The following is a 27,830-nucleotide window of genomic DNA, read 5'->3' as shown; positions in this document are numbered from 1 at the left end:
TCACTTGCGGCCCCTGCTGGCCGTGACGAGGAGCAGGTCGCTGTACGAGTCCTGGCAGCGCGTGTCCTTGCAGCCGCACTCCTCGATGTGGGTGTAGGTGTAGGGCACGGAGGAGCCATCCGCACACTGCAGGGTCACGTTCCTCTGGCTGGTACTGAGCTCCTGGCAGCAGCTGCACTTGTGCTGCATGGCGTTGGCCTCGGAGGAGTACCTGGGGGGGACACCATGGGGGTCAGGGCCTGGGAGCCCGCGGGGAGGAGCCGCAGGGCAGTGTGGACACACCTGAGCGCTGGCCATGGACAGGGACAGGCTCCACCGGTCTCCACTGCACAGACTCTGAAAGGATTTCCTGTGATGGCACTGACTGAGGGGTCGGGTTCCCTACTGGACGAGGACTGCATGTGTCTGAGATGATGAAGGACTGAGCTCTTGTCTCAGACACATTAGTAAAGAATTAAGATGTTCTGATTCTCTGCAGGCGAAATAATAATAAAGTAATATAGAAAAACATATAAAGGTGATGCCTGTGGACAGTGGGGTACATCACACTGGAGAGGAGCTGACTGAGACTTGGGGTCCCCCTGCCCTGCAGACAGTGGGGTACAGTGTGCTGGAACAGGGAGCTGACTGACACTGGGGATCTCCCTGCGCTGCAGACATTGGGGTACAGTGTGCTGGATCAGGGCAGGAGCTGACTGAGACTGGGGGTCTCCCTGCCCTGCAGACAGTGGGGTACAGTGTGCTGGATCAGGGCAGGAGCTGACTGAGACTGGGGGTCTCCCTGCCCTGCAGACAGTGGGGTACAGTGTGCTGGATCAAGGCAGGAGCTGACTGAGACTGGGGGTTCCCCTGCCCTGCAGACAGTGGGGTACAGTGTGCTGGATCAAGGCAGGAGCTGACTGACACTGGGGGTCCCCCTGCCCCAGGCCTGGCAGCAGGGCAGTACTCACATGGAGTAGGTGCTGCAGGCGCCCTCGCAGGACGACACCTCCACAGTCGTGCTGGACACACAGCCCTCGTGTGTGATGGTGGTCGCCTTCTTCTGCACAGTGCAGCTCCTGGGCTTCTCATCGCCTGCAGACACACACGGAGGGCATCGTTACTCAGCTGACAGCACAGCCCTGGCTCTGTGCTCTGCTCACATCCTCATGCAGCAGAGGAGGAAGCCCAGTCCTGCCTCGTACTCCTCCACCTTCCCTTCTTCATCTGACTATCTGCTCAACATCCTCAGCTGTTGGTGAGAGACGCTCCAGCCCTGAGAGGAGGGGTTTTCAGTTTGTGTGAAACCCTGTCTGTGTCCAGCTGGCTGTACTTACAGATCTGACAGCAGCCGTCGTCAGTGTAGCGAATGGTGCCCTGAAACAGAAAACGATTTATATCAGTATGGTGCCACGTGACCGGTACTCATTAACCCAGCCAGGAGCCAGTCTGATGCCCTGTGTATTACTGTAGCCCAGTCTAGTGACAGTCTGATGCCCAGTGTATTAGTCCAGTCTAGTGACAGTCTGATGCCCAGTGTATTACTGTAGCTCAGTCTAGTGACAGTCTGATGCCCAGTGTATTACTGTAGCCCAGTCTAGTGACAGTCTGATGCCCAGTGTATTAGCCCAGTCTAGTGACAGTCTGATGCCCTGTGTATTAGCTCAGTCTAGTGACAGTCTGATTCTCAGTGTATTCGTAGAGTCTAGAGTGAGGTTTGTATCCAGGAGACTCACAGGGACACAGTCATCAGGGTGGAACTCCTGGCAGGCTTTCCTGGTGCTGATGGGCACGTACTGCCCGTTGATCATGAAGCACTGGTAGAGTGTGCAGTTGTCTCCAGGGAAGGTGATGTTCTGTCCAGGCTGTGAGGGGAGAATGGAGAGGTGCTCCTGTGATGAGTGTTAATGAGATCCAGGGGCAGGTGTAGCAGTGGCAGTAGTATCAAACCCAGCAGTTTGTAGCAGTGTAGTAACAGTAGAACTAGAAGCATTGTAATAAATGTCAGTGAGAAGTAGGTACATCACACACCCCTGTCCCCTGAGACTGAGACAGTGCTCTTACTCACCTTCAGCTCATACAGAGGGCTTTCACCATTTCCACTGGGATTCCCACTGCTGCCTGTTGGTGTGGGGTTGTCATTGTTGCCTTTAGGTGTTGTGTTGTCACTGTGGCCTTTAGGTGTTGTGTTGCCATTGTTGCCTTTAGGTGTTGTGTTGTCATTGTGGCCTTTTGGTGTTGTGTTGCCATTGTTGCCTTTAGGTGTTGTGTTGTCATTGTGGCCTTTAGGTGTTGTGTTGCCTTTAGGTGTTGTGTTGTCATTGTTGTCTTTAGGTGTTGTGTTGTCATTGTGGCCTTTTGGTGTTGTGTTGCCATTGTTGCCTTTAGGTGTTGTGTTGTCATTGTTGCCTTTAGGTGTTGTGTTGCCTTTAGGTGTTGTGTTGTCATTGTGGCCTTTAGGTGTTGTGTTGCCATTGTTGCCTTTAGGTGTTGTGTTGCCATTGTGGCCTTTAGGTGTTGTGTTGCCATTGTTGCCTTTAGGTGTTGTGTTGCCTTTAGGTGTTGTGTTGTCATTGTGGCCTTTAGGTGTTGTGTTGCCTTTAGGTGTTGTGTTGTCATTGTGGCCTTTAGGTGTTGTGTTGTCATTGTGGCCTTTTGGTGTTGTGTTGCCATTGTTGCCTTTAGGTGTTGTGTTGTCATTGTTGCCTTTAGGTGTTGTGTTGTCATTGTGGCCTTTAGGTGTTGTGTTACCATTATTGCTTTTAGGTGTTGTGTTGTCATTGTTGCCTTTAGGTGTTGTGTTGCCTTTAGGTGTTGTGTTGTCATTGTGGCCTTTAGGTGTTGTGTTGCCTTTAGGTGTTGTGTTGTCATTGTGGCCTTTAGGTGTTGTGTTGTCATTGTGGCCTTTTGGTGTTGTGTTGCCATTGTTGCCTTTAGGTGTTGTGTTGTCATTGTTGCCTTTAGGTGTTGTGTTGCCATTGTTGCCTTTAGGTGTTGTGTTGCCTTTAGGTGTTGTGTTGCCATTGTGGCCTGTGCTGCCAGTGGGAGTGGTGTTGCCATCGGTGTTGCCAGTGCTGCCCGGGATGTTGGGCATGGGGAAGACACAGGCAACCTGGGTGCACTTTCCACAGCACTGGCCAGGGACCTCCTGGTATCGGAAACCCTGTGGTTTGAGGAAAGAGCACAGTTAACAGCAGAGGCAGGGCTGTGGAGACACACGTGTGAGGGGCTTCAGTCACAGCAGGGGCACCCTAACAAGCAAGGGCTCAACAGCTGCCTTGTGCTCTGAGAGTATCCTTCCTTCATCTACACACTTTCCAGGCTCTGTCCAGTTCTCCTCTCTATCAATCGCACCAGTAGGACATCAGAGCTGTATCACGTCTCTCACCGCTGGGCAGTTCCTGTCGCACGTCTGCTTCCTGCACTGCATCTGGTGCAGCTGTGTGAAGGGGTCTATCTCAGAGGTGCACTGACACTCCTCGCACAGGGACACCGGCACGATCACCCCGGGCTGCACAGGACAGGACAGGAGACATGTGACACATCTTCACCACGGCACCGCGCAGCTCTTCCAGGGGTTCAGGGGCGCACAGACCTCCCCTGCTCTCCGCGTGGCCCTAGGAGGAGGGAGGGTCTCTCTTACCTGGTACTCGATGTTGTTCAGGACACAGACGTTCCTGGGCTCTGCAAATGCAGAATGAGCACCGTTAACAACACAAGATCAGTCAATCAGTCATATAAATCCTGCACTGGACATCTTAGATATTGGATATCTTGAGTACAAAATGAGGATAGTTTTGTCCTTGACTAGACTCTGTGACTTGGGAACTGAAAGAGTTTCATATAGCTGGACTCTGATCTCTGTCTTGGTTCTGTTTCACACTGGAGCCACACAGAGTGGCTGTGGGCCTGTGAGGTCCTGTGTCTGAACTTTCCCCAGTGTGGTCCAGTGCAGTGGTGCTGACTGCTGCAGCAAACACTGTTACTCTGAAGAGCTGATAGGAGGGAAGTCTGTGCTGGAAACGTGTTGAAGCTGCATTGTCTTCTCTCCCTGAGGTTCACTAGGTCACGTGCTGCAGCAGTAATGAGACAGACTGAGGGCACAAGCTCACCGCACTTGTAGACTGGACAGCAGCCCTGCTCGGAGGGCTGGGCCACAGGTTTGAATCCCGGCTCACAGCTCTTCTCAGCCTTGGGGCAGCGGCTCAGGTCACACTCTGCACAGACAAGCAGACAGCTGTTCACAGCAGGACAAGGGACCAGGAGCTGCGCTGAGTTCACAGCTGCTCTCTGTGGATTCCTGGGCACAGATCCACCTGGACCATACATGACTAACAGACCCTGTCCAGGCCCTCTTGACCGCTTGTCCCTCTCCCTGCTGGACACTCACTGCATGTCGTGGTGTTGCAGCAGGAGTCGTTGGCCATGGGCCCCGTCACCAGCACCTGGCCCTCCTGGGTGCAGGGCAGTTTGGGTGGCACAGGGCACACATGGGGCTGGCACTGCACACTCATGGAGGCTTCGTCGCACACGCAGTCATGGCAGTTACTGCGCCAGGACTCGCCCAGCTGGGGGAGAGGGGTGACAGGGAGGAAGTACAGGTGACACACAGTCATGAGCTCACGAGCAGAAGACTCTCACACAAGAAACAAGCACGCTGAAATTAAACACCTGGACCAGAGTTAGACAACACTCTCACCTTCTTGGGCGTGCCATCCGGCCCAATGCAGTCTGAAAGGAAGAAGGACAAGTTTTAATGAGGACGGTCTGTTAGTGAAGCCAAAGCACACACTGACAGTGAGGCCGGGTGTCTTCAGCTCCTTAACTCACAGCAGCTCTGAGCGAAAGAATTAGAGAATTAAATCAGCTCAGCTGGAGGTCATACGCTAATCTCGCCCACTTCCTCCTACCTATGTATTCATCTCACACTTCTTCGCGGCTCGCTCGTGTGTTTAATTTCACACCTCTCCATCCACCCCATCTTTGTCCCTAACGAGCTGCTTGAATCCTCCCTCATTCAGATCAGTTACCCCAGCAAAGCTCACTGTTTGAGTCAGCCCTCTCCTCCACCTCAAGCAGACTGCTGAAACAGGACAGATCACGTTGCAGACTGCATCCATCAGATCACACATGAATCATGTCTGCGTCATGCATGAATACATGTCGGGGTACTAGAGGCTGGAAACACTGTGCAGCTTCATATTGGGCTGTGGTGAAACAGCTCAGGTACAGATCCTTGAGTGTTACTTGTGCTGCAGAAATCAATCAGAGAAAGACAGAGGTCTTGTGAGCGAGTCGGGGGTCAGTCGGTCAGCAGGCTCACCGCAGGACGACACGCAGATATCCGAATGGGGGCTGGACAGCATGGTTCCATTGGGACAGAAACAGCCCTCGGCCAGATGAGACTTATCACTGCTGCCGAATTCCTCATTATACCTTTCGATACAGAGATGACACGAGAAACAGTTTTATAAAGTTTTTTTATGTGTGCAGGATATATCCAATTTACACAATATCTATGCAATCTTAGAGACGATGACAGATAATTCATGACAATATAAGTTAGAAGCTCAGTGCCTCAAAGACAGACAAAGACAAACTGTGACAGAGGGACTGAAGCCCCTTCTCTCAGCAGCTGCAGGAGGTTGTCATTCCCAGGAGCCCCTGAACTGTCTGGCTGTACCTGTGATTGCAGGTGAGCTCCACCTCGGACCCACAGGCTCTGTACTCCTTCCCACTGGGACACGGGAACACTGCAGAGACACAGCAGCAGAGTGTCAGGATAGGACAGGACACAGTGAGAAATCAGCACAGGAGACATGGCAGACAGGTCCTCTTAAGTCACTGCCGACCAGAAATACCTCTTCTTGAGTTCTGACTCAGATTCCACTGCTCATAAGCTCCTGATAAGAATCTGGAGCAAAACATTTCACTTTCATGATGTGATCGAATTGGCACTGCATGATCTCAACAGGTCACTGATGTTGTTTTTAGGTAACAGGATGGGCACTCAGGGAAACAGCACGCCCCCTGTAGAGGTACGTGGGGCTGATACGGACAACATGGGCGCAGAGCAGTGCTGTGTCCTTCAGCAGTGAGTATCAAGCTGAGACTCACAGCACTGGCCCCCAGTGTGGTTCCTCCAGTCGATGCAGACATCCTGCTCCGCACACAGGGCGGCGTAGCTCTCCAGACCGCTGCACTCCACGTCCGCATCGCCCAGCTCGCAGGCGTCCGCCACGCAGGACTGGAAGAAGGGCTCTGGAGGGACCAGGGCGTGGCAGGGCCGGAAGACTCTGTGGCAGAGAGGAGCAGGCTTATCTCCGTGAAGAACAGAGCACATCCCCGACCCCAGAGCAACACTGTGAGGGCAAGCTGAGTCTGCAGGATGACTCACTCGCTGTTGATGAGGTCGCAGAGGGCAGACTTGCAGGGGGTGGTCTGGGTGGACGGGACAGCGGTCGGGGTTCCAGTGGGGCGGGAAGGCGTTAGCGCCGTGGTGGGTTGTGAAGTTGGCGCGGCCGTGGTGGAGATGGGCTGCTCACAGGCTGACTTGTTCTGGCCAGGAGCCAGCCACTCCTTGGCCATCTTGGTGCAGGAGTCTGCGATGTCGCCGCTGGGCAGTTGGCAGTCGTCCGCCCTCTGGTTGGTGCAGGTGCCTGTGGAGGAGGAACTGCGCTTGAGCACTGGTGTTGGAAGGGAAGGGTCAAAGCCCTCAGAGGGTCAGACAGCTCCAGGAGAAGTGAGAAAATCAGAAGAGTTGCCTGTTGTGTGTTTCTGCACTCTCACTCCAGAGCTGAGTTTTGTTACTCAGTGTGCCTCTGCCTAACTTCCACAATTAAAATCCTAGGCCTCTTAGTCTTTCTAAAAATGATCTTAGAGTCCTGCAAGATCCCACACACCACAATTTCATTCTCCTGCACTCAGTAAATGCTGCCCAGCACTGGCAGGAGGTGATCAAGCAGTAGTACAGAACACAGTTATCTGTGCACTGATTTAGGTGGAGTTAGTTACAATCCAGAGGACGTCATGTGGTAACTGGCACTGAGTGGGACGCTCTGGCCTCAGGTGGTGCTTTCCGAACAAAGCAGACACTCACCGCACAGCCCCTCGGTGTTGTGGGAGAAGAGTTTGTACGGCACGCTGACCACGAAGACCATGCCCGCGTACGCCACGTCCACATTGATGTCCATGATCTGCACGCTCAGGCTGACGCCGGTGGAGGAGATCTTGAAGCCGCTCCTGTACAGGCTGGGGAAGACTCGTCGGCCGTTGAAGAAGACCTGCGGCCGGTCAGACCGGAGAGAGAGAGTGAGAGGAGTCGACGCTCGGTCAGGGGCGCAGGACCCTGAACTCGGACAGTATTTGAACGTTTTTACAGTGCACTTGTGAACAATCAAGTTTCCAGGAGTGGGGACAGGAACATGCGACTCTGCAGCTCCAGGTCAGGAAGGATCTGGTGCTACAGAGCCGGAACAGAAGCCTCGAGAGGCCAGTGCTGGCGCAGTGGCCAGCGTGTGCTGCTGGTTACCAGGTTCTGGCGGTTCCTCTGGGTCAGCGTGACCTCGTTGGCCTGGTAGAAGATGCGCAGGGTGCGGGCGCAGCGCCCCCTCCTGCGGCCGTGGCAGTCCCCGTCGTCCACGTAGACGCGGAAGTGGTCGAGCCGCGGGGTGACCTGCTGCACCAGCACGTGTGTGCACGGCCCGCTGTAGGGGTAGTACGTCCCGTCGAAGGTCATGTGGTGGCGGTACCCCCAGCCGGCGCACACGCCTGTCAGAGAGGGAGGAGGGGTGGTGAGGCGGGCGCAGCGCGGGACAGGAGGTCCTCAAGAGGAGGAGGCTCACGGGCCGCAGTGAGAGGCTCAGCTGGAGAAGAGCTGAGGAAGAGCTTGTAGCCGGAGCAATTCATCACAGCTGCTTGGGCTCCTGGGTCTTACCAGCAGCAGGCAGATTAGTTTGCATTTGAGGTGCTCTGAAGAAGCAGTTAAAGACTGAAATGTCTTCATGTGCTCCAGTACAGAAACATTGCTTGCTCTACCTGTGTTGAGATACATGGGCTGAAAGCAACACGCTCCTCTCTGAAACACTTGGCATGACTGTGTCTCGGGCGTCCCACCCCTGCCCTCGGGCAGAGCAGAAACTCACATTCACACTCGTACTGGAAGCAGCAGCCCGTGTCGTCGTACACCTTGTGGGCCGGCCGGCCGTTGGCGCAGGTCAGCGGCTCCACCGGGCTGCACTTCACGGGCTGCACGGAGATCTGGTTGGGCCCCTCGCAGGTGGCGTAGGTGCACTTGTCTATCTTCCAGGTCTCGTTCAGCTGGGGGACAAGTTCACAGGCTTGTGGTTCACAACTGTTCTACTCCAATACCTTTAACAGAGCCCAGGAATGAGGGGCCTGCAGCAGGTGTTTCAGTGAAACAGTCTTATTGGTGTAAACTCTAGACACCATGATGCCTGCTGGTGCAATTCTCTCTGCCTCTTATTGTTGACTCCGATGTGAAGGAGAGCTGTGACTAAACCCTTTGTAGCTACTTAGTAAGTCTGCTGCAGTACATAGACAGGTTACTCTGGACAGCACTGTAAATGACAGCATTACAAGAGCCCTGATGTCTGTGATTACTGACGTCAGTACCCTCGCCTCAGGGACAGACAGGAGACGGGGTCACATTCGGCATGAATCAGCAGATGCTGGAGGGGCTGGGCTGTGTCCTTACCTTTCTTGGCGGATACACAGCAGAGCAGTCTTTCTTTGGAGCTGTGGTGGTCGGCAGTGCTGGGGTTGAGGTCTTGGGGGTCCCTGCTGCTGTTGTCTCCGCAGTGGTGGCTGGGGCACTGGGGGTGGAGGGGCACTCCGTAACGTGTCTCTCAATCCCACAGGTGGCGTTGCAGTAAGCAATGTAGCACCACCCGCCATTGTCTGTCGTATTGTATATGGTGCTCCCTGAATAAAGACAAGCGAATGGACAGTAGTTTTTAATATTAGTTTCAGAATGAGGTCTGTGTACAGTACATCACGAGGGTGAACTTTGTGAGGGAAGTTGATTCTATTTAAAACCCCCTAATGCAATTTATAAATCAACAAGCTAGACAGAAAGAAATGCACTCATCGTTTAAACCTTTTATGGAAAACTTGTAGGAAAGAGCATCTCTGTTGTTAGATATGTCCAGCATACTAAGCACAAAGACCCAAACAAGGAATAACAAAAAGTCGAAAACTCTGGTATTGTAGAGAAAACGAGAGAATAAAAGTCTCCAGCCTCACCAGGAGGAAGGTTCTGTTCCTGGAAGCGGCAGACACACTGTGTCCTGGCACTGGTCACCGAGGGGCTGGTCACCACCCGGGTGGTCTTCATGGGAGTCGTCTTCTCAGTAGTGGCAGGAGGTGATCCGGTAATGACTTTGGTAGTGGCAGCAGTCGTGCGTTTAGGTGTAGTAGATGCTACAGGTGTTGTAGGGTGTGGTGCAACAGTAGTCCGCTCACATGAGTCACAACACAAGAACCTCACCTCATAGTTCAGGCACATTTTCTGTGGGCCAGGCTGCTTCTGGTTGTAACACGTTAGTCCACCCTTCGGGTTACAGGCTGCGTTCTGATTGAGCTCAGAGAGTTTTGTCTTGGGGAAATCAACAGCTCTGCACTGAATGTTCCTGGGATTCACACACACCTTGAATCCAGCTTTGCTAATTCCAGTGACATTCTCAAAATCTCCTCCAGATGATGCTGAGGGCTTGTTGACATCAAACCACTTTGTCCACCTACACAAGGGCTTACAGGCAGTAGTCTTATTGTGACTTACTGGGTGCGTTGATGTCACACGGGTACTGTGTCCTGGATGTGTTGTTCTGGTGACTCCAGGAGATGTTGAAGTTCTGGGTGTTGTGGTCTTCTTGGAAGTTACTGGACCTGAAGTAGCCCTGGTGGTTGATCCTGTCATGACTTTAGTTGTAGTTCTGGGAGTGACGGTGGTCTTGACAGGAGTGGTTTTCAGAGAAGTTGGCAGGTGAGTAGGAGTTGTGGACTGGGGTTTTGTGGTTGTTACTGGGAGGGATGATGTCATGCGGGTACTTTGAGCTGGACCTGTAGTTTTGGCAGTTGTGAAAAGAGTTGATGGTTTGGGTGTGGTTGTCCTCTCAGGGGTCACAAAAGCTGAAGTAGATTTTCTGGTTGTCAGAGTAGTAGATGTTGTCCCATGGCTAGTTTCTCCTTCTTTAGTTGTGGTTCTGAGAGTGACGGTGGTCTTGACAGGTGTGGTTTTCAGAGACGTTGTTACCTGGGTAGTGGTTGTAGACAGGGGTTTTGTGGAGGTGTAAGGGAGAGTTTCTGGAGACGTTTTCTTGGAGGTTGTTTCCCTGGTGGCTCTTTCAGTAGTGGGCCAGGTGAAGTCTGGAGGTAGTGTCAGGTCGGGCATGGTTTCTGTTAGATCCAAAATGTAGCTTGATGTTGTCCGAATCCTAGTTGTCCGGGCTGTAGTTGTCCTTGTCTGAGGGGTCTGAGCAGATGTTTTCGTAAGTGTTGGTATCACAGTGGACACAACCGCTCCAGTTACTGGGTGCGATGATGTTGCTGGGGTACTGTGTCCTGGACCTGAAGTAGTTTTGGTGGTTGTTCCAGTAATGACTTTAGTTGTGGTTCTGGGAGTGATGGTGGTCTTGACAGGAGTGGTTTTCAGAGACGTTGGCAGGTGAGAAGGGGTTGTGGACTGGGGTTTTGTGGCTGTTACTGGGAGGGATGATGTCACCCGGGTACTTTGAGCTGGACCTGTTGTTCTGGAGATTGCTGAAGATGTTGAAGTCTTGCCTGGCGTTGTCTTGGATGTTGTAGGTCTTGTGGTGTGTGGTATAGCTGTGGTCTGCTCACATGAGTCACAACACAAGAACCTCACCTCATAGTTCAGGCACATTTTCTGTGGGCCAGGCTGCTTCTGATTGTAACACGTTAGTCCACCCTTCAGGTTACAGGCTGCGTTCTGATTGAGCTCAGAGAGTTTTGTCTTGGGGAAATCGACAGCTCTGCACTGAATGTTCCTGGGATTCATACACACCTTGAATCCAGCTTTGCTAATTCCAGTGACATTCTCAAAATCTCCTCCAGATGATGCCGAGGGCTTGTTGACATCAAACCACTGTGTCCACCTACACAAGGGCTTACAGGCTGTAGTCTTATTATGACTTACTGGGTGCGTTGATGTCACGCGGGTACTGTGTCCTGGATGTGTCGTTCTGGTGACTCCAGGAGATGTTGATGTTCTGAGTGTTGTGGTCTTCTTGGAAGTTACTGGACCTGAAGTGGATTTGGTGGTTGATCCAGTAATAACTTTAGTTGTGGTTCTGAGAGTGATGGTAGTCTTCACAGGAGTGGTTTTTAGAGAAGTTGGCAGGTGAGTAGGAGTTGTGGACTGGGGTTTTGTGGTTGTTACTGGGAGGGATGATGTCACCCGGGTACTTTGAGCTGGACCTGTTGTTCTGGAGATTGCTGAAGATGTTGAAGTCTTGCCTGGCGTTGTCTTGGATGTTGTAGGTCTTGTGGTGTGTGGTATAGCTGTGGTCTGCTCACATGAGTCACAACACAAGAACCTCACCTCATAGTTCAGGCACATTTTCTGTGGGCCAGGCTGCTTCTGATTGTAACACGTTAGTCCACCCTTCAGGTTACAGGCTGCGTTCTGATTGAGCTCAGAGAGTTTTGTCTTGGGGAAATCGACAGCTCTGCACTGAATGTTCCTGGGATTCATACACACCTTGAATCCAGCTTTGCTAATTCCAGTGACATTCTCAAAATCTCCTCCAGATGATGCCGAGGGCTTGTTGACATCAAACCACTGTGTCCACCTACACAAGGGCTTACAGGCTGTAGTCTTATTATGACTTACTGGGTGCGTTGATGTCACGCGGGTACTGTGTCCTGGATGTGTCGTTCTGGTGACTCCAGGAGATGTTGATGTTCTGAGTGTTGTGGTCTTCTTGGAAGTTACTGGACCTGAAGTGGATTTGGTGGTTGATCCAGTAATAACTTTAGTTGTGGTTCTGAGAGTGATGGTAGTCTTCACAGGAGTGGTTTTTAGAGAAGTTGGCAGGTGAGTAGGAGTTGTGGACTGGGGTTTTGTGGTTGTTACTGGGAGGGATGATGTCACCCGGGTACTTTGAGCTGGACCTGTTGTTCTGGAGATTGCTGAAGATGTTGAAGTCTTGCCTGGCGTTGTCTTGGATGTTGTAGGTCTTGTGGTGTGTGGTATAGCTGTGGTCTGCTCACATGAGTCACAACACAAGAACCTCACCTCATAGTTCAGGCACATTTTCTGTGGGCCAGGCTGCTTCTGATTGTAACACGTTAGTCCACCCTTCAGGTTACAGGCTGCGTTCTGATTGAGCTCAGAGAGTTTTGTCTTGGGGAAATCGACAGCTCTGCACTGAATGTTCCTGGGATTCATACACACCTTGAATCCAGCTTTGCTAATTCCAGTGACATTCTCAAAATCTCCTCCAGATGATGCCGAGGGCTTGTTGACATCAAACCACTGTGTCCACCTACACAAGGGCTTACAGGCTGTAGTCTTATTATGACTTACTGGGTGCGTTGATGTCACGCGGGTACTGTGTCCTGGATGTGTCGTTCTGGTGACTCCAGGAGATGTTGATGTTCTGAGTGTTGTGGTCTTCTTGGAAGTTACTGGACCTGAAGTGGATTTGGTGGTTGATCCAGTAATAACTTTAGTTGTGGTTCTGAGAGTGATGGTAGTCTTCACAGGAGTGGTTTTTAGAGAAGTTGGCAGGTGAGTAGGAGTTGTGGACTGGGGTTTTGTGGTTGTTACTGGGAGGGATGATGTCACCCGGGTACTTTGAGCTGGACCTGTTGTTCTGGAGATTGCTGAAGATGTTGAAGTCTTGCCTGGCGTTGTCTTGGATGTTGTAGGTCTTGTGGTGTGTGGTATAGCTGTGGTCTGCTCACATGAGTCACAACACAAGAACCTCACCTCATAGTTCAGGCACATTTTCTGTGGGCCAGGCTGCTTCTGATTGTAACACGTTAGTCCACCCTTCAGGTTACAGGCTGCGTTCTGATTGAGCTCAGAGAGTTTTGTCTTGGGGAAATCGACAGCTCTGCACTGAATGTTCCTGGGATTCATACACACCTTGAATCCAGCTTTGCTAATTCCAGTGACATTCTCAAAATCTCCTCCAGATGATGCCGAGGGCTTGTTGACATCAAACCACTGTGTCCACCTACACAAGGGCTTACAGGCTGTAGTCTTATTATGACTTACTGGGTGCGTTGATGTCACGCGGGTACTGTGTCCTGGATGTGTCGTTCTGGTGACTCCAGGAGATGTTGATGTTCTGAGTGTTGTGGTCTTCTTGGAAGTTACTGGACCTGAAGTGGATTTGGTGGTTGATCCAGTAATAACTTTAGTTGTGGTTCTGAGAGTGATGGTAGTCTTCACAGGAGTGGTTTTTAGAGAAGTTGGCAGGTGAGTAGGAGTTGTGGACTGGGGTTTTGTGGTTGTTACTGGGAGGGATGATGTCACCCGGGTACTTTGAGCTGGACCTGTTGTTCTGGAGATTGCTGAAGATGTTGAAGTCTTGCCTGGCGTTGTCTTGGATGTTGTAGGTCTTGTGGTGTGTGGTATAGCTGTGGTCTGCTCACATGAGTCACAACACAAGAACCTCACCTCATAGTTCAGGCACATTTTCTGTGGGCCAGGCTGCTTCTGATTGTAACACGTTAGTCCACCCTTCAGGTTACAGGCTGCGTTCTGATTGAGCTCAGAGAGTTTTGTCTTGGGGAAATCGACAGCTCTGCACTGAATGTTCCTGGGATTCATACACACCTTGAATCCAGCTTTGCTAATTCCAGTGACATTCTCAAAATCTCCTCCAGATGATGCTGAGGGCTTGTTGACATCAAACCACTGTGTCCACCTACACAAGGGCTTACAGGCTGTAGTCTTATTTTGACTTACTGGGTGTGTTGATGTCACGCGGGTACTGTGTCCTGGATGTGTCGTTCTGGTGACTCCAGGAGATGTTGATGTTCTGGGTGTTGTGGTCTTCTTGGAAGTTACTGGACCTGTAGTGGATTTGGTGGTTGATCCAGTAATAACTTTAGTTGTGGTTCTGAGAGTGATGGTAGTCTTCACAGGAGTGGTTTTTAGAGAAGTTGGCAGGTGAGTAGGAGTTGTGGACTGGGGTTTTGTGGTTGTTACTGAGAGGGATGATGTCACCCGGGTACTTTGAGCTGGACCTGTTGTTCTGGAGATTGCTGAAGATGTTGAAGTCTTGCCTGGCGTTGTCTTGGATGTTGTAGGTCTTGTGGTGTGTGGTATAGCTGTGGTCTGCTCACATGAGTCACAACACAAGAACCTCACCTCATAGTTCAGGCACATTTTCTGTGGGCCAGGCTGCTTCTGATTGTAACACGTTAGTCCACCCTTCAGGTTACAGGCTGCGTTCTGATTGAGCTCAGAGAGTTTTGTCTTGGGGAAATCGACAGCTCTGCACTGAATGTTCCTGGGATTCACACACACCTTGAATCCAGCTTTTCTAATTCCAGTGACATTCTCAAAATCTCCTCCAGATGATGCTAAGGGCTTGTTGACATCAAACCACTGCGTCCACCTACACAAGGGCTTACAGGCTGTAGTCTTATTGTGACTTACTGGGTGTGTTGATGTCACACGGGTACTGTGTCCTGGATGTGTCGTTCTGGTGACTCCAGGAGATGTTGATGTTCTGGGTGTTGTGGTCTTCTTGGAAGTTACTGGACCTGAAGTGGATTTGGTGGTTGATCCAGTAATAACTTTAGTTGTGGTTCTGAGAGTGATGGTGGTCTTCACAGGAGTGGTTTTCAGAGAAGTTGGCAGGTGAGTAGGAGTTGTGGACTGGGGTTTTGTGGTTGTTACTGGGTGGGATGATGTCATGCGGGTACTTTGAGCTGGACTTGGAGATTTGGGAGTTGTGAAAAGAGTTGATGGTTTGGGTGTGGTTGTCCTCTCAGGGGTTATAAAAGCTGAAGTAGATTTTCTGGTTGTCAGAGTAGTAGATGTTGTCTCATGGCTAGTTTCTCCTTCTTTAGTTGTGGTTCTGAGAGTGAGGGTGGTCTTGACAGGTGTGGTTTTCAGAGACGTTGTCACCTGGGTAGTGGTTCTAGACAGGGGTTTTGTGGAGGTGTAAGGGAGAGTTTCTGGAGACGTTTTCTTGGAGGTTGTTTCCCTGGTGGTTCTTTCAGTAGTGGTCCAGGTGAAGTCTGGAGGTAGTGTCAGGTCGGGCATGGTTTCTGTTAGATCCAAAATGTAGCTTGATGTTGTCCGAATCCTAGTTGTCCGGGCTGTAGTTGTCCTTGTCTTAGAGGTCTGAGCAGATGTTTTTGTTACTGTTGGGATCACCGTGGACACAAGCCCTCCAGTCTTGGGAACAGTGGTGCTTCCTGTCCTGACCTCAAAGGTGGATGTTGTGGTGCCTCGAGTGGTGCTTTTCAGTGATCCTGTGGTAGTTGGCGATGCTCTGCTTGATGTAGGCTGAGCGACTGTTGTCTCACACTCGTACAGGCTGCAGCAGAGCACCCTGACCTTGTAGTCATAGCAGAGTGGCAGGCGTCCACTCTGATCCGCGTTCCTGCACAGCAAACCCTGGGAGACATTGCACTGCACGACTTGTCCAACATCCGCTATGCTCTTGTTGGGGAAATTCTCCGCACTGCACTCTATCTGGCTTGGCTGACCACAGATTTTTCCTCCACTTTCCTTAATCCTGTCGTATGTTTCAAAGTCTCCTTCATTGGTGCCCACTGTGGGAAAATGGGTGTTGAACCACTGGGACCACTGACACTGTCGCTTGCAGGTGGTGGGGGAGCTGGTGGACAGGGAGGTGGGGACGCTGCTGGACGTGAATGCGATCTTGGTGGTTCTTGTGAGTGGAGTTGGAGCGGGAGTGCTCAGCTTGACTGGGGCCGTCTCAGTGGTCCGGGTATGTGCCTGTGTGGGCGTCATCCTCGTTGATGCCCTCTTGCTGGTGTGCCCAGGGGTTGTGAGCTTGCTGGTGTGGGCGGAGGTTGTCCTGGTGCTGGAGGAGGTAGTTGTCTTGATGGGCTTGGTGGTATACTTAGTGGTGCCGGAGACGGTGGACTTGTGAGGAGTGGATGTTGTGGGGGCAGGGGTGGTGCTGTGGCAGGGCTTGTAGCTGCAGCACAGGACTCGGATCTCATAGTTGTAGCAGAAGGGAGGGAACTGCTGAGAGTTGCGACAGACCAAGCCCACGGACTTGTCACACTGGACCACCTGGGCGAGGTCACTGAGTGGCGTGTCTGGGTAGCTGCTGGCCCTGCACTGTATGTCGCTGGGTGTCTTGCAGATGGAGTAGCCTTTTTCCTGGATGGCTGTGAAAGTCTCAAAGTCTCCATCGCTTCTCACAATATCAGGTTGGTGGACATCGTACCAGACTGACCACTCACAGGTCTCCTCTTCACAGTGAGAAACAGAGGTTTTTGTTGGTCCTGCAGATGTAGCTGTGAAGGAAGGTGGGGTAAAGGGCATTCATTATAATATGAACCTGGGTCAAGGAAAAGGTTTGTCAGAACAATTTGGTATAAAACTTTGAAGGGATGAATATGAGAAATTAGAAAGTGCTTTGCACTTCTTTCACACTGTAGAATAGTTATGATCAGTTTCTGAAGCATAAACATCCAAATAATTTACACAAAAGAGAACTCCCTTAATTACAGAAATATCATGGTCTACCATTCTCATCAGATATTTGGTTTTCTAGATCAAGCATCTGTTGTTTTTATGTGTAAGGTAAAGCAAACTACAATGTAGTGAATCTCCAGGATGTAATAAAAGTCAGGACTTAAACACTTTCCCAGACCCCTGCACTTCGCCTGCAGATTGTGAAGAGGCCCCATGAAGGAGCTGAGCCTGCAGCTCAATGGATTCTGTTGCTCTCCTGGTTCTAGAGGAGCTGCTGCAGACCCCTGGTCCTCACCTGGTCCTGAGGTGGTAGAGGCCGGCTGTCTTGTGGTGAACTGGAAGGGGGTTGTGGGCTTTGCAGTGGTCATGGCACAGGGCCACACCCGTCTCTGGATCGTGCTGTTGGGTCCGCAGATGGCCGACATGCAGCCTCCGATACTGTCGGTGGTGTTGTAGATCACAGCGTTCAGCGGGTACTCTCGCATCTCGTAGACACACTTGCATTCTGGAGTCAAAGGGAAATACGACAGCTCAAGAGACATGTGATGCCAAACAGTGCACAGTGTCTGAAGCAATCCAATTTGGAAACGGTGCCTGTGTGGTGAGTGTGTTCGTTATTTAATTGCATGAAGCGAAAGTGAATGAATGGCCTCTACTCACCTTTGGGTTCATGAGAACACTGTACTCCTTTCATTGAGCAATAGCTGCAGAGAATAAGAAGGAAGCAAACATGAAAGTATTCCATCTATAAATATGAAATAGAAATAAGAACTATTTTTTCTGATGGTCTAAGTAGATTTTACATAATTCCATATAAGCTCTTAATATATTCATTTCAACTTTTATGTAATGTAGCTACAGCAAATGCATTAGAACAGTTTAATTTATGCATGTATGGGAACTGTCTGTTTCACACCACATCCTGCGTAAAATGTGATGAAAAACAAACCTGTCATTTTCTATAATTTTCATAATGTTCATATTTAGTCAAATCTTGAAAGAGATGTGAAAGAAAGAGCCTCCTATTAAGGATTGAATGTTATTTTGTAGTCTGTCTTCAGTAAGGAGATCGGTCTGTGTGATTCAGAAAATCCTTAGGTTTGACCTTGAACAGGAGCTATTCTTACAGGACTGTTTGGCATGGTCTGACTGGCCTTATAATTCCACACACTAGATGGAAAGCATCTTATGTTTACATTTTGAATGACTTCCATGTTTCCAGTTATATTTAGCATTGTGACAAATTCCTGCTGGAACATTAAACCAGTCTGAACGTCCTTCTCTCCTGGTCACCTTCCCATGTCTCTCCCTCCTGGTCACCTGGGAGAAATATCCTGAAAGGGGGTGAAGTTCTAGCAATTCTGTAATCAGCAAAGCAGCTGCTGATCTAAAGACAGAGACTCACACAGAAGCTGCTCATGTCATCCATGTTGCTGCAAGGCTGACTGGCTTAATGACAGCAACCCTGTCTGTGCCCACAGCTGGGCTGCTCTTGCCAGTCTTACCAGGCCTCGCAGTTCTTTGTGGACGGCACTCTCTCTCCATTGCTGTAGCGTTTCCCATTGGCATCGTAGCAGCCGCACTGCCTCCTGGCCACACAGCGCATCGAGTCCTCGTCGAAGAAGGGCTTCTTGGGGGGACATTTGGGGTAGCAGCCTGTTCACCACAGTAGGACAGAGGGACACCAGCTTAGAGGTTTGAGGATGAACAGGTTTCTTTGCTTAAACATCTGTGCAAGATCAGAGGTCATGAGGTAAACCTCATCATTAACCAGCAATTCTGCACCTTTTGTTTAGAGTCTTTGAAAGGCTCTGGAGTGAGGTTCCTACCTTCCAGGGCTGGGATCTGACTGGAGCATTCCCCTGAGGGGTTCCTGCAGGTCTTCATGCAGGGCGAGCCACAGGGCTTGTAGTGCCACTCACACTCTCCAGGGGGGTTGTAGAAGTCACAGAACAGAGCTGGGGGAAGGAGAGAGAGAGTAACAGAAGCTGAACTCCTTGCAGTTCTACGTGCACTTTTGTATCATTTCTGGTGCACATTGGAGGGGAGTTAGCACAGCTTTAGCACAGGTTGTTCTCTCTAACTGTACTCACGGCAGATCTGGGGACTCCTCCAGGCCACACAAACACCAGCTGCATTACAGGCCTCAGCGTAGGCAGCCACAGCTGTACAGAAGCACTCGCAGTCTCCTCCACTGTCACAGGCACAGGAGTCCGTCACACAGGCGTCGTAGTACGGAGTGGGGTCCACCTGCAGACAGGGGGACACAGAGATGTCTCACTTCTCACATACAGTATGATGACTTCCCATCTTCTCCTGCCCTGGGCTGCCTGCAGCTCCAGTGTGATTGCAGTACCTGAGAGTGGCAGGCTGTGAACACTCTGCTCTGGATGATGCTGCACTGTTTCTCTGCCCAGGACTTCCTGTAGGGGTTGGAGCTGCAGGGGTTCTTCTCCACAGTTGCATCTGGGCAGCTGGGAGACACTTTCCAGCTGTTCCCAAACTGCTGGGCACTGACCACCAGCTCCCGGCTCATGACGGTGAAGTCATTGCTCCCTTTGCCATCGTAGTTCCCACACAGGCCACAGGTTTTACCCTGGAAAGGGAGAAGATGAGAGAAGGAGCAGGAGAGAGGGGGGAGGAGGGACAATCAGTTGTTCAGATTTTCCAGGGCATTTTGTGGTATGTTCATTTCTGACTCATGTGTAATATATTCCTCACTCAGAATGCAATGAGACGTGATGGGTTTGTTACAGTCAATGCTGAAAGCCCTGTGTTTGGCTCCTCATCGTGAGCATAGTGAGATCTCTGTGGGTCTCTTTACCTTGAAGGAGGGGCTGAGCTTGATGGCCAGGCTGGTCCTCTTGTCCCACAGTAGTATCAGCCCATTGCTTGCCTCCACCACCAGGTAGATGCCCATGTGGCTGATCTTGTAGGGCACGTCGGCGCCAGTGTCTCTCGTCACCACCTCGTAGCGCCCCTCAGATAGACGCAGCTCGTTTTTCTGCAGAAGCAACATGCCGAACCATTACTCAGAACTGCAGTCAGCACAGACAGTAGCAATCTGATGGTTTCTGGGAGGAGGGGGAGATGTCAACAGAGTGTCTGGCTTAGAAGTATCCGGCTGCCCCTCCACACAGTTAATTTAACCCACTTCCCATGAAGACTCGTGCTCTGGTGTCTTAATTATGAGACACTGTGAGAGTGAGTTGGAAGTAGAAAGGGAACAGGGGTAAGTCTAGCTGTAGGCGTCCTGTCCTCAGGGTGGCGATGTGATTCTCCAGGCAGGAGGGACAGTTATGATCCCCTGAGAGCTGCAGGCCGGGTAGCAGAGTCTCACCCCCAGGAAGAGCTTGATGGCCTTGGAGCAGGTGGTCCCAGTGGTGCCACAGGGGATGTTCTCAGTGATCACCCTGAAGGTGCCGTTGTCTGGGCTGCTGCTGCAGTAGTCCTGCACACAGGAGAGAGCAGGGGTGAGAGACACAGCCTGGGTGGCCTGTGCGACATTGCCTGAGTCTAGGACTTTTGGGGAGACACGCAGGTGGGAGGTCAGATTCACGGGTCTCTGCTCGTGTGTGAGGCTGTCCGACTCTGGAGAGTTTACTCCCCGTGTCGCAGAAGCAGGGAAACGGGCGATTGGAAGGAGGAAGGAGGGTCCTGGTGGTTCTCCCTGCGGACTGGGGACCACTCTGGGGCCCCTCCCCGGCGCAGTGCATACCTGACTCAGGGTGTATTCACACTCGCCATTGAAGTCGAACCTCTTCCCATCGAAGGTGTGGTAGTGCCCATCTCCATAGAGGGTGCAGGAGCCCTGGCACTGCCTGTCCGTGCATTGCCACTTCCTGGCATTGCAGGTGCTGGAAACAGGAGAGGGGACATTTTTAATGCAGCATTGTTGAAATATGGCTTCACGTTGTGTCATTGTTGTGAAAGGGGAGTTGCAGGTAAAACACAACGGTCAGCCCACCAGGTGTTGCAGCCGACTTGGATTTTCTCCCCAGGCTTGTACTCCAGTCCGTTGTGGACGCAGGGACACTGGGAGACGGGGACACAGCGTCCATGGCCGTTGGACACCAGGCCCTCTGGACACATGCAGCCAGAGATGCACTGTGTGCTGATCTGCAGGGAGCACAGGGTCAGGATTAGCCAGGACAGAATGACCCCTAGAGGGCAGTAGAATGCAGGTGACAGTACAGTGTGTGCAGTCTGTGTGTGTTTGGAGTGACAGTACAGTGTGTGACAGTGCTGTGTGTGCAGTGTGTGTTCGGAGTGACTATACAGTGTGTGACAGTGCTGTGTGTGCAGTGTGTGTTCGGAGTGACTATACAGTGTGTGACAGTGCTGTGTGTGCTTGGAGTGAAAGTACAGTGTGTGACAGTGCTGTGTGTTTCAGTGCTGTGTGTGCAGTGTGTGTTTGGAGTGACAGTACAGTGTGTGACAGTGCTGTGTGTGTTTGGAGTGACAGTACAGTGTGTGACAGTGCTGTGTGTGAAGTGTGTGTTCGGAGTGACTATACAGTGTGTGACAGTGCTGTGTGTGCTGTGTGTGTTTGGATTGACAGTACAGTGTGTGACAGTGCTGTGTGTGCAGTGTGTGTTTGGAGTGACAGTACACTGTTTCCAATGTGTGCTTGGAGTGACAGTTCAGTGCGTACAGTGTGTATTTGCAGCGACAGTGCAGTGTGTGACAGTTCAGTGTATGTGGTGTTTATTCAGAGCTACAGTACAGTGCGTGACAGTGCAGTGTGTGTTTGGAGTGACAGTACACTGTTTCCAGTGCTGTGTTTGGAGTGACAGTACAGTGTATGCAGTGTGTTTTCAGAGCGACACTATAGTGTGTGACACAGTGCTGTGTGTGTAGTGTGTTTTCAGAGCGGCACTATAGTGTATGTCACAGGGCTGCGGTGACTCACACAGTCGGTGTCCAGTGTCTGGCAGCTCTTGTGACACTCCGCTCCAGGGGAGCCCGGCTGAATTTTGGAACAGTCCAGGAAGATCATCGGCTTCGTGCACTCTGGAGGAGAGAGCGAGGCAAGAGGCCGCTTAGTTCCTTGTGCTTAATCTAGCCACAGTCTCACGAATCATGTCAGTCAAGAGGAGAGTACCTGGTTTCAGGGGGGTCGACCCCATGCAGTTCAGTGTTCCCCTGCTGCATGTGCTGAAAGAGGAACAAAGATCATCAAGACCATCACTCTCATGGATCAAAGCAAGAGCAGGAAATTCATCTTCTGAAGCAGCTGGTTGATTCCCAGCAGTGCTGCTGTGGAAATGTGCCTCTCAGACCCCTCCGGCAGACAGGAACTCACCACAGAGTCCCGTCCCTGGTCACGGTCTCGCCAGTTGGCATCACTGTGCCCTGGTAGTAGCAGGGGCACTGTGAAGCTGGCACACATTTGCCCTCCTCGTTCATGTAGGTCCCCTTGGCACAGCCACAGCCGTCCACAGGCACAAACTGGACGCTACAGGTGGGGTCAGGCTGGCTGAGGGAGCGGCAGGTGCGATTACAGCTGGTCATGCTGTAGCCAAAGACCAGAGTCCTGGGGCAGGTGCTGGAGTATTTGGCTGAAGGAAGGGAGAACCAGGGTTTCAGTCACAGGAACACTCCCTTCAGGTGTCTGAACTTCCTACCCTGAAAGCTCCCAGGTCCCTGGCTATTGCAGACACTTACTGCAGACACTGGCTCTCCAGCCGTCCAGCTGCACCCCCTTAGCAGCACAGGCACGGACGTACGAGGAGATGGCAGCACACATACAGTCCTCACTCTTCTCACAGTTACAGCTGTCGTACATGCAGTTCTGGGGGCAGAGGAGCAGGTATTAGGAGGGTCGGGGAGCAGCTGCAGGGGACAGAGGTGAGCGAGGAGCTGCTGTACCTTCTCGTACGAATCGGGGAGGACTTCACCATGACAGGCAGCGAAAGGACCTTTCTTCTGGGACAGCAGGGAGCACCAGCGCTTGGCAAACTGCTCTGTGAGGGGAAGGACAGCAGCAGGTGAGAGAGAGGCCTGATGACTGAGATCTGCCCTGAGCCATGCTGAGGACACTGGACACTGACATCACTGAGCACACAGGCACAGCGCTTACAGACAAGGCCTGACTGAACACACAGGCACAGACCTCACTGGGCACACAGGCACAGAGCTCACAGACACAACCTCACTGAGCACACAGGCACAGTCCTCACAGACACAACCTCACTGAGCACACAGGCAGAGAGCTCACAGACAACCTCACTGAGCACACAGGCTCAGAGCTCAGAGACAAGGCCTGACTGAACACACAGGCTCAGAGCTCAGAAACAAAACCTCACTGAGCACACAGGCACAGAGCTCAGAGACACAACCTCACTGAACACACAGGCACAGAGCTCAGAGACAAGACCTGACTGAACACACAGGCACAGAGCTCAGAGACCAGGCCTGACTGAGCACACAGGCACAGAGCTCAGATGTCTCAGATGTCTCAGAGAGGTTCAGTGGCTGGAGCTACTCTATGTACTGCCCAAGAAGCACGAGCCAGAAGCCAAGCTGGGAACCAGAATATGAGGAGTTTAATCCGATTCCGATTTTTCAGGGGGTCTGGGCGCTGGTGCCACGTGTGTGTGGGACAGCGGGTGAGCAGTGGGCAGGAGCTGCGTACCGTTCTCCGCGCTCAGACTGCAGGGGCTCTCGAAACTGTCCTTCACGTCCAGGCAGCTGCCTCTGCTCTTCCAGCTGTTGCCGAAGGCTGAGGCCGTCCCCTCCACAATCCCACCCGGAGCTTGGAAATCGTCTGTCTGCACGTCGTTGTAATTCCCACAGAGCCCTGGGACAGAGAGCAGAGGGGCAGGACACCGTTAGACTCAGAGACAGAGGGAGACAGAGGGAGAGACAGGAGGGAACAGAGAGAGAGAGAGACAGAGGGGGAGACAGAGAGAGGACCAAGGGAAACTGGAGGAGACAGGAGGGAGAAGGGAGGTTCACAGAGGGAGACAAGATGGACACAAAGGAAGGTAGAGAGAGACAGAGGGACACAGAGAGAGGAAACAGAGGCAGACAGAAGGGAGGACAGAGACACAGAGAAACACAGGGGGACACATAGAGAAATAGAGAGATGCAGAGACAGACAGTTGGACACAGAAAGAGACAGGAGGAGACAGAGGCAGACAGAAGGGACACCGAGAGAGACAGAGGCAGACAAAGGGATGCAGAGAGAGACAGGAGGGGACAGAGACAGACAGGAGGGACACCGAGAGAGACAGAGGCAGACAGAGGGACACAGAGAGAAGCAGGAGGGACAGAGGCAGACAGAGGGACACCGAGAGAGACAGGAGGGGACAGAGGCAAGACAGGAAGAGTCAGAGACAGACAGAGGGACACAGAGAGAGACAGAGGCAGACAGAGGGACACAGAGAGAGACAGAGGCAGACAGAGGGACACAGAGAGAAGCAGGAGGGGACAGAGGCAGACAGAGGGACACCGAGAGAGACAGGAGGGGACAGAGGCAAGACAGGAAGAGTCAGAGACAGACAGAGGGACACAGAGAGAGACAGAGGCAGACAGAGGGACACAGAGAGAGACAGAGGCAGACAGAGGGACACAGAGAGAAGCAGGAGGGGACAGAGGCAGACAGAGGGACACCGAGGTAGCTGTCCTACCGCAGGTCTGCTCCCGGTACGAGGGCTGCAGGCTGACGTAGAGCTGCAGCAGGGGGGAGCGCTGGAGCAGCAGCTGCAGGCCCAGCCTGGTGTGGATCACAGTGTAGGAGGAGGAGGGCGTGAAGACGGTCAGGTTATCTGTGAGGACGAGAGACAGGCTGCGTCAGCACACGGGCCCTCGCCCAGTCTCACAAGGACAAGAGCAGAGCAGAGCAGAGGAGAGGAGAGCAGCTCACTGGTGGCCACTGGCAGCTGGGACAGCATCCCGTTGACCAGGACGGAGCCGCTGGGCGTCACTGCTACCACCTGCAGGGGCACAACGCACACGTCAGAGGGGCACCTGCCTCCCTGCCACCCCAGCGCCAGGCCGGGGCTCATCGCCCACTGGGCAGAACACAGCCGCTCATGACCAGCAGGACGCTGCTCGTTCTGCGCCACCAAGAGGCGACTGAGCGTCTCTCTGCATGAGCGCGGCCTGTCTCTGAGGACTCACCGTGCTCGTGCCGGACACGGACAGGGTGACCGACTTCAGGCAGGTCTCGGTCTCCGTCAGCCCACACCTCACGATCTCCGCCACCAGGGTGAACTGGCCGCCAGAGCAGTCCTGTGGAGAGACGCAGACGGTCACGTGGCCCTGCTGAGGCACACAGAGGGGCAGGTATCGGCGCAGGCGGAGCTGTCTGCTCAGGGACCTTGGCCAGGACGTAGGAGCACTCTCCGTGGAAGGTGAAGGGCTTCCCGTCGAAAGTGGTGATGTGGGAGCCTCCCTCTACAGAGCAGGTTCTAGGACAGTCCAGGTCCTGGCAGCTCCACTGTCCCCCGACACAGGTGCTGCAGCCCAGACACACAGGGACACACAGGGACACACAGGGACACACAGGGACACAGAGAAAAACAGAGAGACACAGAGAGACACAGGGACACGCAGAGACACGGGGACACATAGAGACACAGAGACACACATTGAGACACACAGGGACACACAGAGACACACAGGGACACACAGAGCAGAGAGAAGAGGATCAGAGTCCCATTCATGCTGTTGTTGACTGAACATGTGTGCAGAGTGTCATTCATGTGTGTTGCATACTGTTGCCTTGTGTGTGCAGTGTTGTACAGTGGCTGTGCAGCTCTGTGTGCAGTGCAGTGTTGTACAGCTGGTGTTCAGCTGTGTTTGTGCAGTGCAGTTTTGTAGAGTTGGTGTTCAGCTGTGTGTGCAGTGTTGTACTGTTGGTGTGCAGCTCTGAGTGCAGTGTAGTGTTGTAGAGTTGGTGTTTAGCTGTGTGCGTGCAGTGCAGTGTTCTACAGTGGCTGTGCAGCTCTGTGAGCAGTGCAGTGTTGTACTGTGGCTGTGCAGCTCTGTGTGCTGTGTAGTGTTATACAGTTGGTGTTCAGCTGTGTGTGTGCGGTGCAGTGTTGTAGAGTTGGTGTTCAGCTGTGTGTGGGCAGTGCAGTGTTGTACAGTGTGCAGTGAGAGGCGTACCAGTTGCGACAGGCGCTGCTGTAGGACTGCCCTGAGGAGAAGGCTTTGCCATTGTGAGTGCAGGAGCACTGCTCCACCGGCACACAGCCCCTGTGGGTGATGTCGTCCAGGACAGTACCTGTCAGACAGGGGACAGTGTCCGTGAGAGACGGGTGAACTGACAAGCTGGCTGTTGGTGTCTCTTGCACATTGACAGGACACTTGTTCTCCCAGCACACAGCAGATAAGAATGATCTGATTTTAAATCCATGGTGTCAGTCCTGATTCCTGCAGCTGCACGCTGGGATGGGGGGGTCTCTTTACCTGGGGGGCAGAAACAGCCGCTCCTACACTCCTTGGTACAGATTCTGCCCCCAGTGGGGTTGGAGCAGGTGGCCATGCAGGAGCTCCCACACTCAGTATACACCATGCTGCGGGGACATGTCCTGGCTGCAGAGAAGACAGGAGGAGACAGGTCTTCAGGTCCAGAGGAGGACAGGCAGGCTCAGGTAGACAGGCAGGTTCAAGCAGAGAGGTAGAGAAGTAGGCTCAGGTATACAGGTAGGATCAGGTATAGAGGTAGACAGCAGGCAGGCAGGTTCAGGGACACAGGTAGACACATTGGTTCAGGCAGACAGGAGCATTCAGGTACACAGGAGAGTTTAGGTAGACAGGTATACAGGATGGATCAGGTATACTGGTAGACAGGTAGACAGGCAGACAGGTAGGTTCAAGCAGACAGTCCTAGGTTGCTGTTTGCAGACAGTTCACAGTCTCCTCACACTTGTCACTGGATTGTTCTGATCCTGCATTGCTGTCATTGAAGTGTGAAACTTCAGTTTCAGTGAGAATGTTTTGACCTGCTGACACTCAGTCCTGTCAGATCCAGCCCTGTCTGCTCCTCTGGGCTGCAGGATGCTGGAATCTCTGCCCTCTGCAGCACAGGGGCTCCCTGCTCCAGGAGGGCAGCAGGCTCGGAGCTGGAGCTCCTGTCTCACTGCTCCTACGTGCACTCAGATCCCCAGCACACTCACGGCAGAAGCTGGGGGTCCTCCAGTTCTGGGGGCGCCCCCCGGCGTGGGCGCACTGGCGGGAGTACTCGGCCACGGTGGCGCACAGGCAGTGGGACTGGTTCCTCTGTGGACACTGGCACACGTCCGACACGCAGGCTGGCACTAAGGAGGCCGGGGGCACCAGGGCCCTGCAGGAGGACAAGGCTGGGCTGGACAGGATCTGCTCACACAGGGCTCTCTGGACAGAGACACAGAGGCACTGGTCACTCACACACACTGGGCACTCAGACACACAGACACACACTGGTCACTCAGACACACAAACAACCACTGGTCACTCAGACACACTGGTCACTAGGACACAGACACACACTGGTCACTCAGACACACAGAGACACTGGTCACACAGACACACACTGGTCACTCACACACACTGGGCACTTAGACACACAGACACACACTGGTCACTCAGACACACAAACAACCACTGGTCACTCAGACACACTGGTCACTACGACACAGACACACACTGGTCACTCAGACACACAGACACACACTGGTCACTCATACACACTGGTCACTCAGACACACAGAGACACTGGTCACACAGACACACACTGGTCACTCATACACACTGGTCACTCAGACAGACACTCACTGGTCACTCAGACACACTGGTCACTACGACACAGACACACACTGGTCACTCAGACACACAGAGACACTGGTCACACAGACACACACTGGTCACTCATACACACTGGTCACTCAGACAGACACTCACTGGTCACTCAGACACACTGGTCACTACGACACAGACACACACTCGTCACTCAGACACACAGAGACACTGGTCACACAGACACACACTGGTCACTCATACACACTGGTCACTCAGACAGACACTCACTGGTCACTCAGACACACTGGTCACTACGACACAGACACACACTGGTCACTCAGACACAAAGAGACACTGGTCACACAGACACACACTGGTCACACACACACTGGTCACTCATACACACTGGTCACTCAGACACACACTGGTCACTCAGCTC

At 52.5% G+C, this 27,830-nt stretch overlaps 1 protein-coding gene across 1 annotated transcript; it reads right to left on the bottom strand.

The window, feature by feature from the left end:
• Positions 1-27,791, bottom strand: LOC148819683 (uncharacterized). Its single transcript, XM_088935215.1, has 42 exons — positions 27,777-27,791; positions 26,791-27,007; positions 26,081-26,206; positions 25,778-25,895; positions 24,987-25,125; positions 24,788-24,898; positions 24,531-24,600; positions 24,295-24,432; positions 23,298-23,462; positions 22,532-22,626; positions 22,328-22,454; positions 21,966-22,221; positions 21,765-21,817; positions 21,573-21,673; positions 20,628-20,779; positions 20,379-20,517; positions 20,001-20,111; positions 19,485-19,664; positions 19,017-19,256; positions 18,754-18,910; positions 18,490-18,618; positions 18,166-18,316; positions 17,321-17,364; positions 16,956-17,165; positions 15,083-16,479; positions 14,905-14,910; positions 9,244-14,806; positions 8,696-8,922; positions 8,124-8,298; positions 7,511-7,749; positions 7,079-7,262; positions 6,377-6,638; positions 6,097-6,275; positions 5,663-5,732; positions 5,303-5,415; positions 3,623-3,663; positions 3,368-3,490; positions 2,048-3,142; positions 1,716-1,844; positions 1,317-1,356; positions 951-1,074; positions 1-211 (listed from the first exon to the last, which is right to left on the bottom strand). Exons 1-42 carry the CDS (start codon positions 27,789-27,791, stop codon positions 1-3), a joined length of 13,422 nt encoding a protein of 4,473 aa, XP_088791341.1.
• Between the last annotated feature and the right edge of the window lie 39 nt (positions 27,792-27,830).

Source organism: Atractosteus spatula, chromosome 16 (assembly GCF_055471065.1).
Source record: "Atractosteus spatula isolate fAtrSpa1 chromosome 16, fAtrSpa1.hap1, whole genome shotgun sequence".
Taxonomy (NCBI): Eukaryota; Metazoa; Chordata; class Actinopteri; order Semionotiformes; family Lepisosteidae; genus Atractosteus; species Atractosteus spatula.
This window is presented reverse-complemented; position numbering and strand designations above follow the sequence as displayed.

Bases quoted from the DNA above. Each gene is read 5' to 3' on its own strand.
- LOC148819683 (XM_088935215.1), bottom strand. The intron at 24,601-24,787 runs GTGAGTCCTCAG...GTGCCCCTGCAG, and splicing joins CCGTGTCCGGCACGAGCACG to GTGGTAGCAGTGACGCCCAG. The intron at 20,780-21,572 runs GTGAGTCACCGC...TGCTCCCTGCAG, and splicing joins AGACACTGGACACCGACTGT to ATCAGCACACAGTGCATCTC.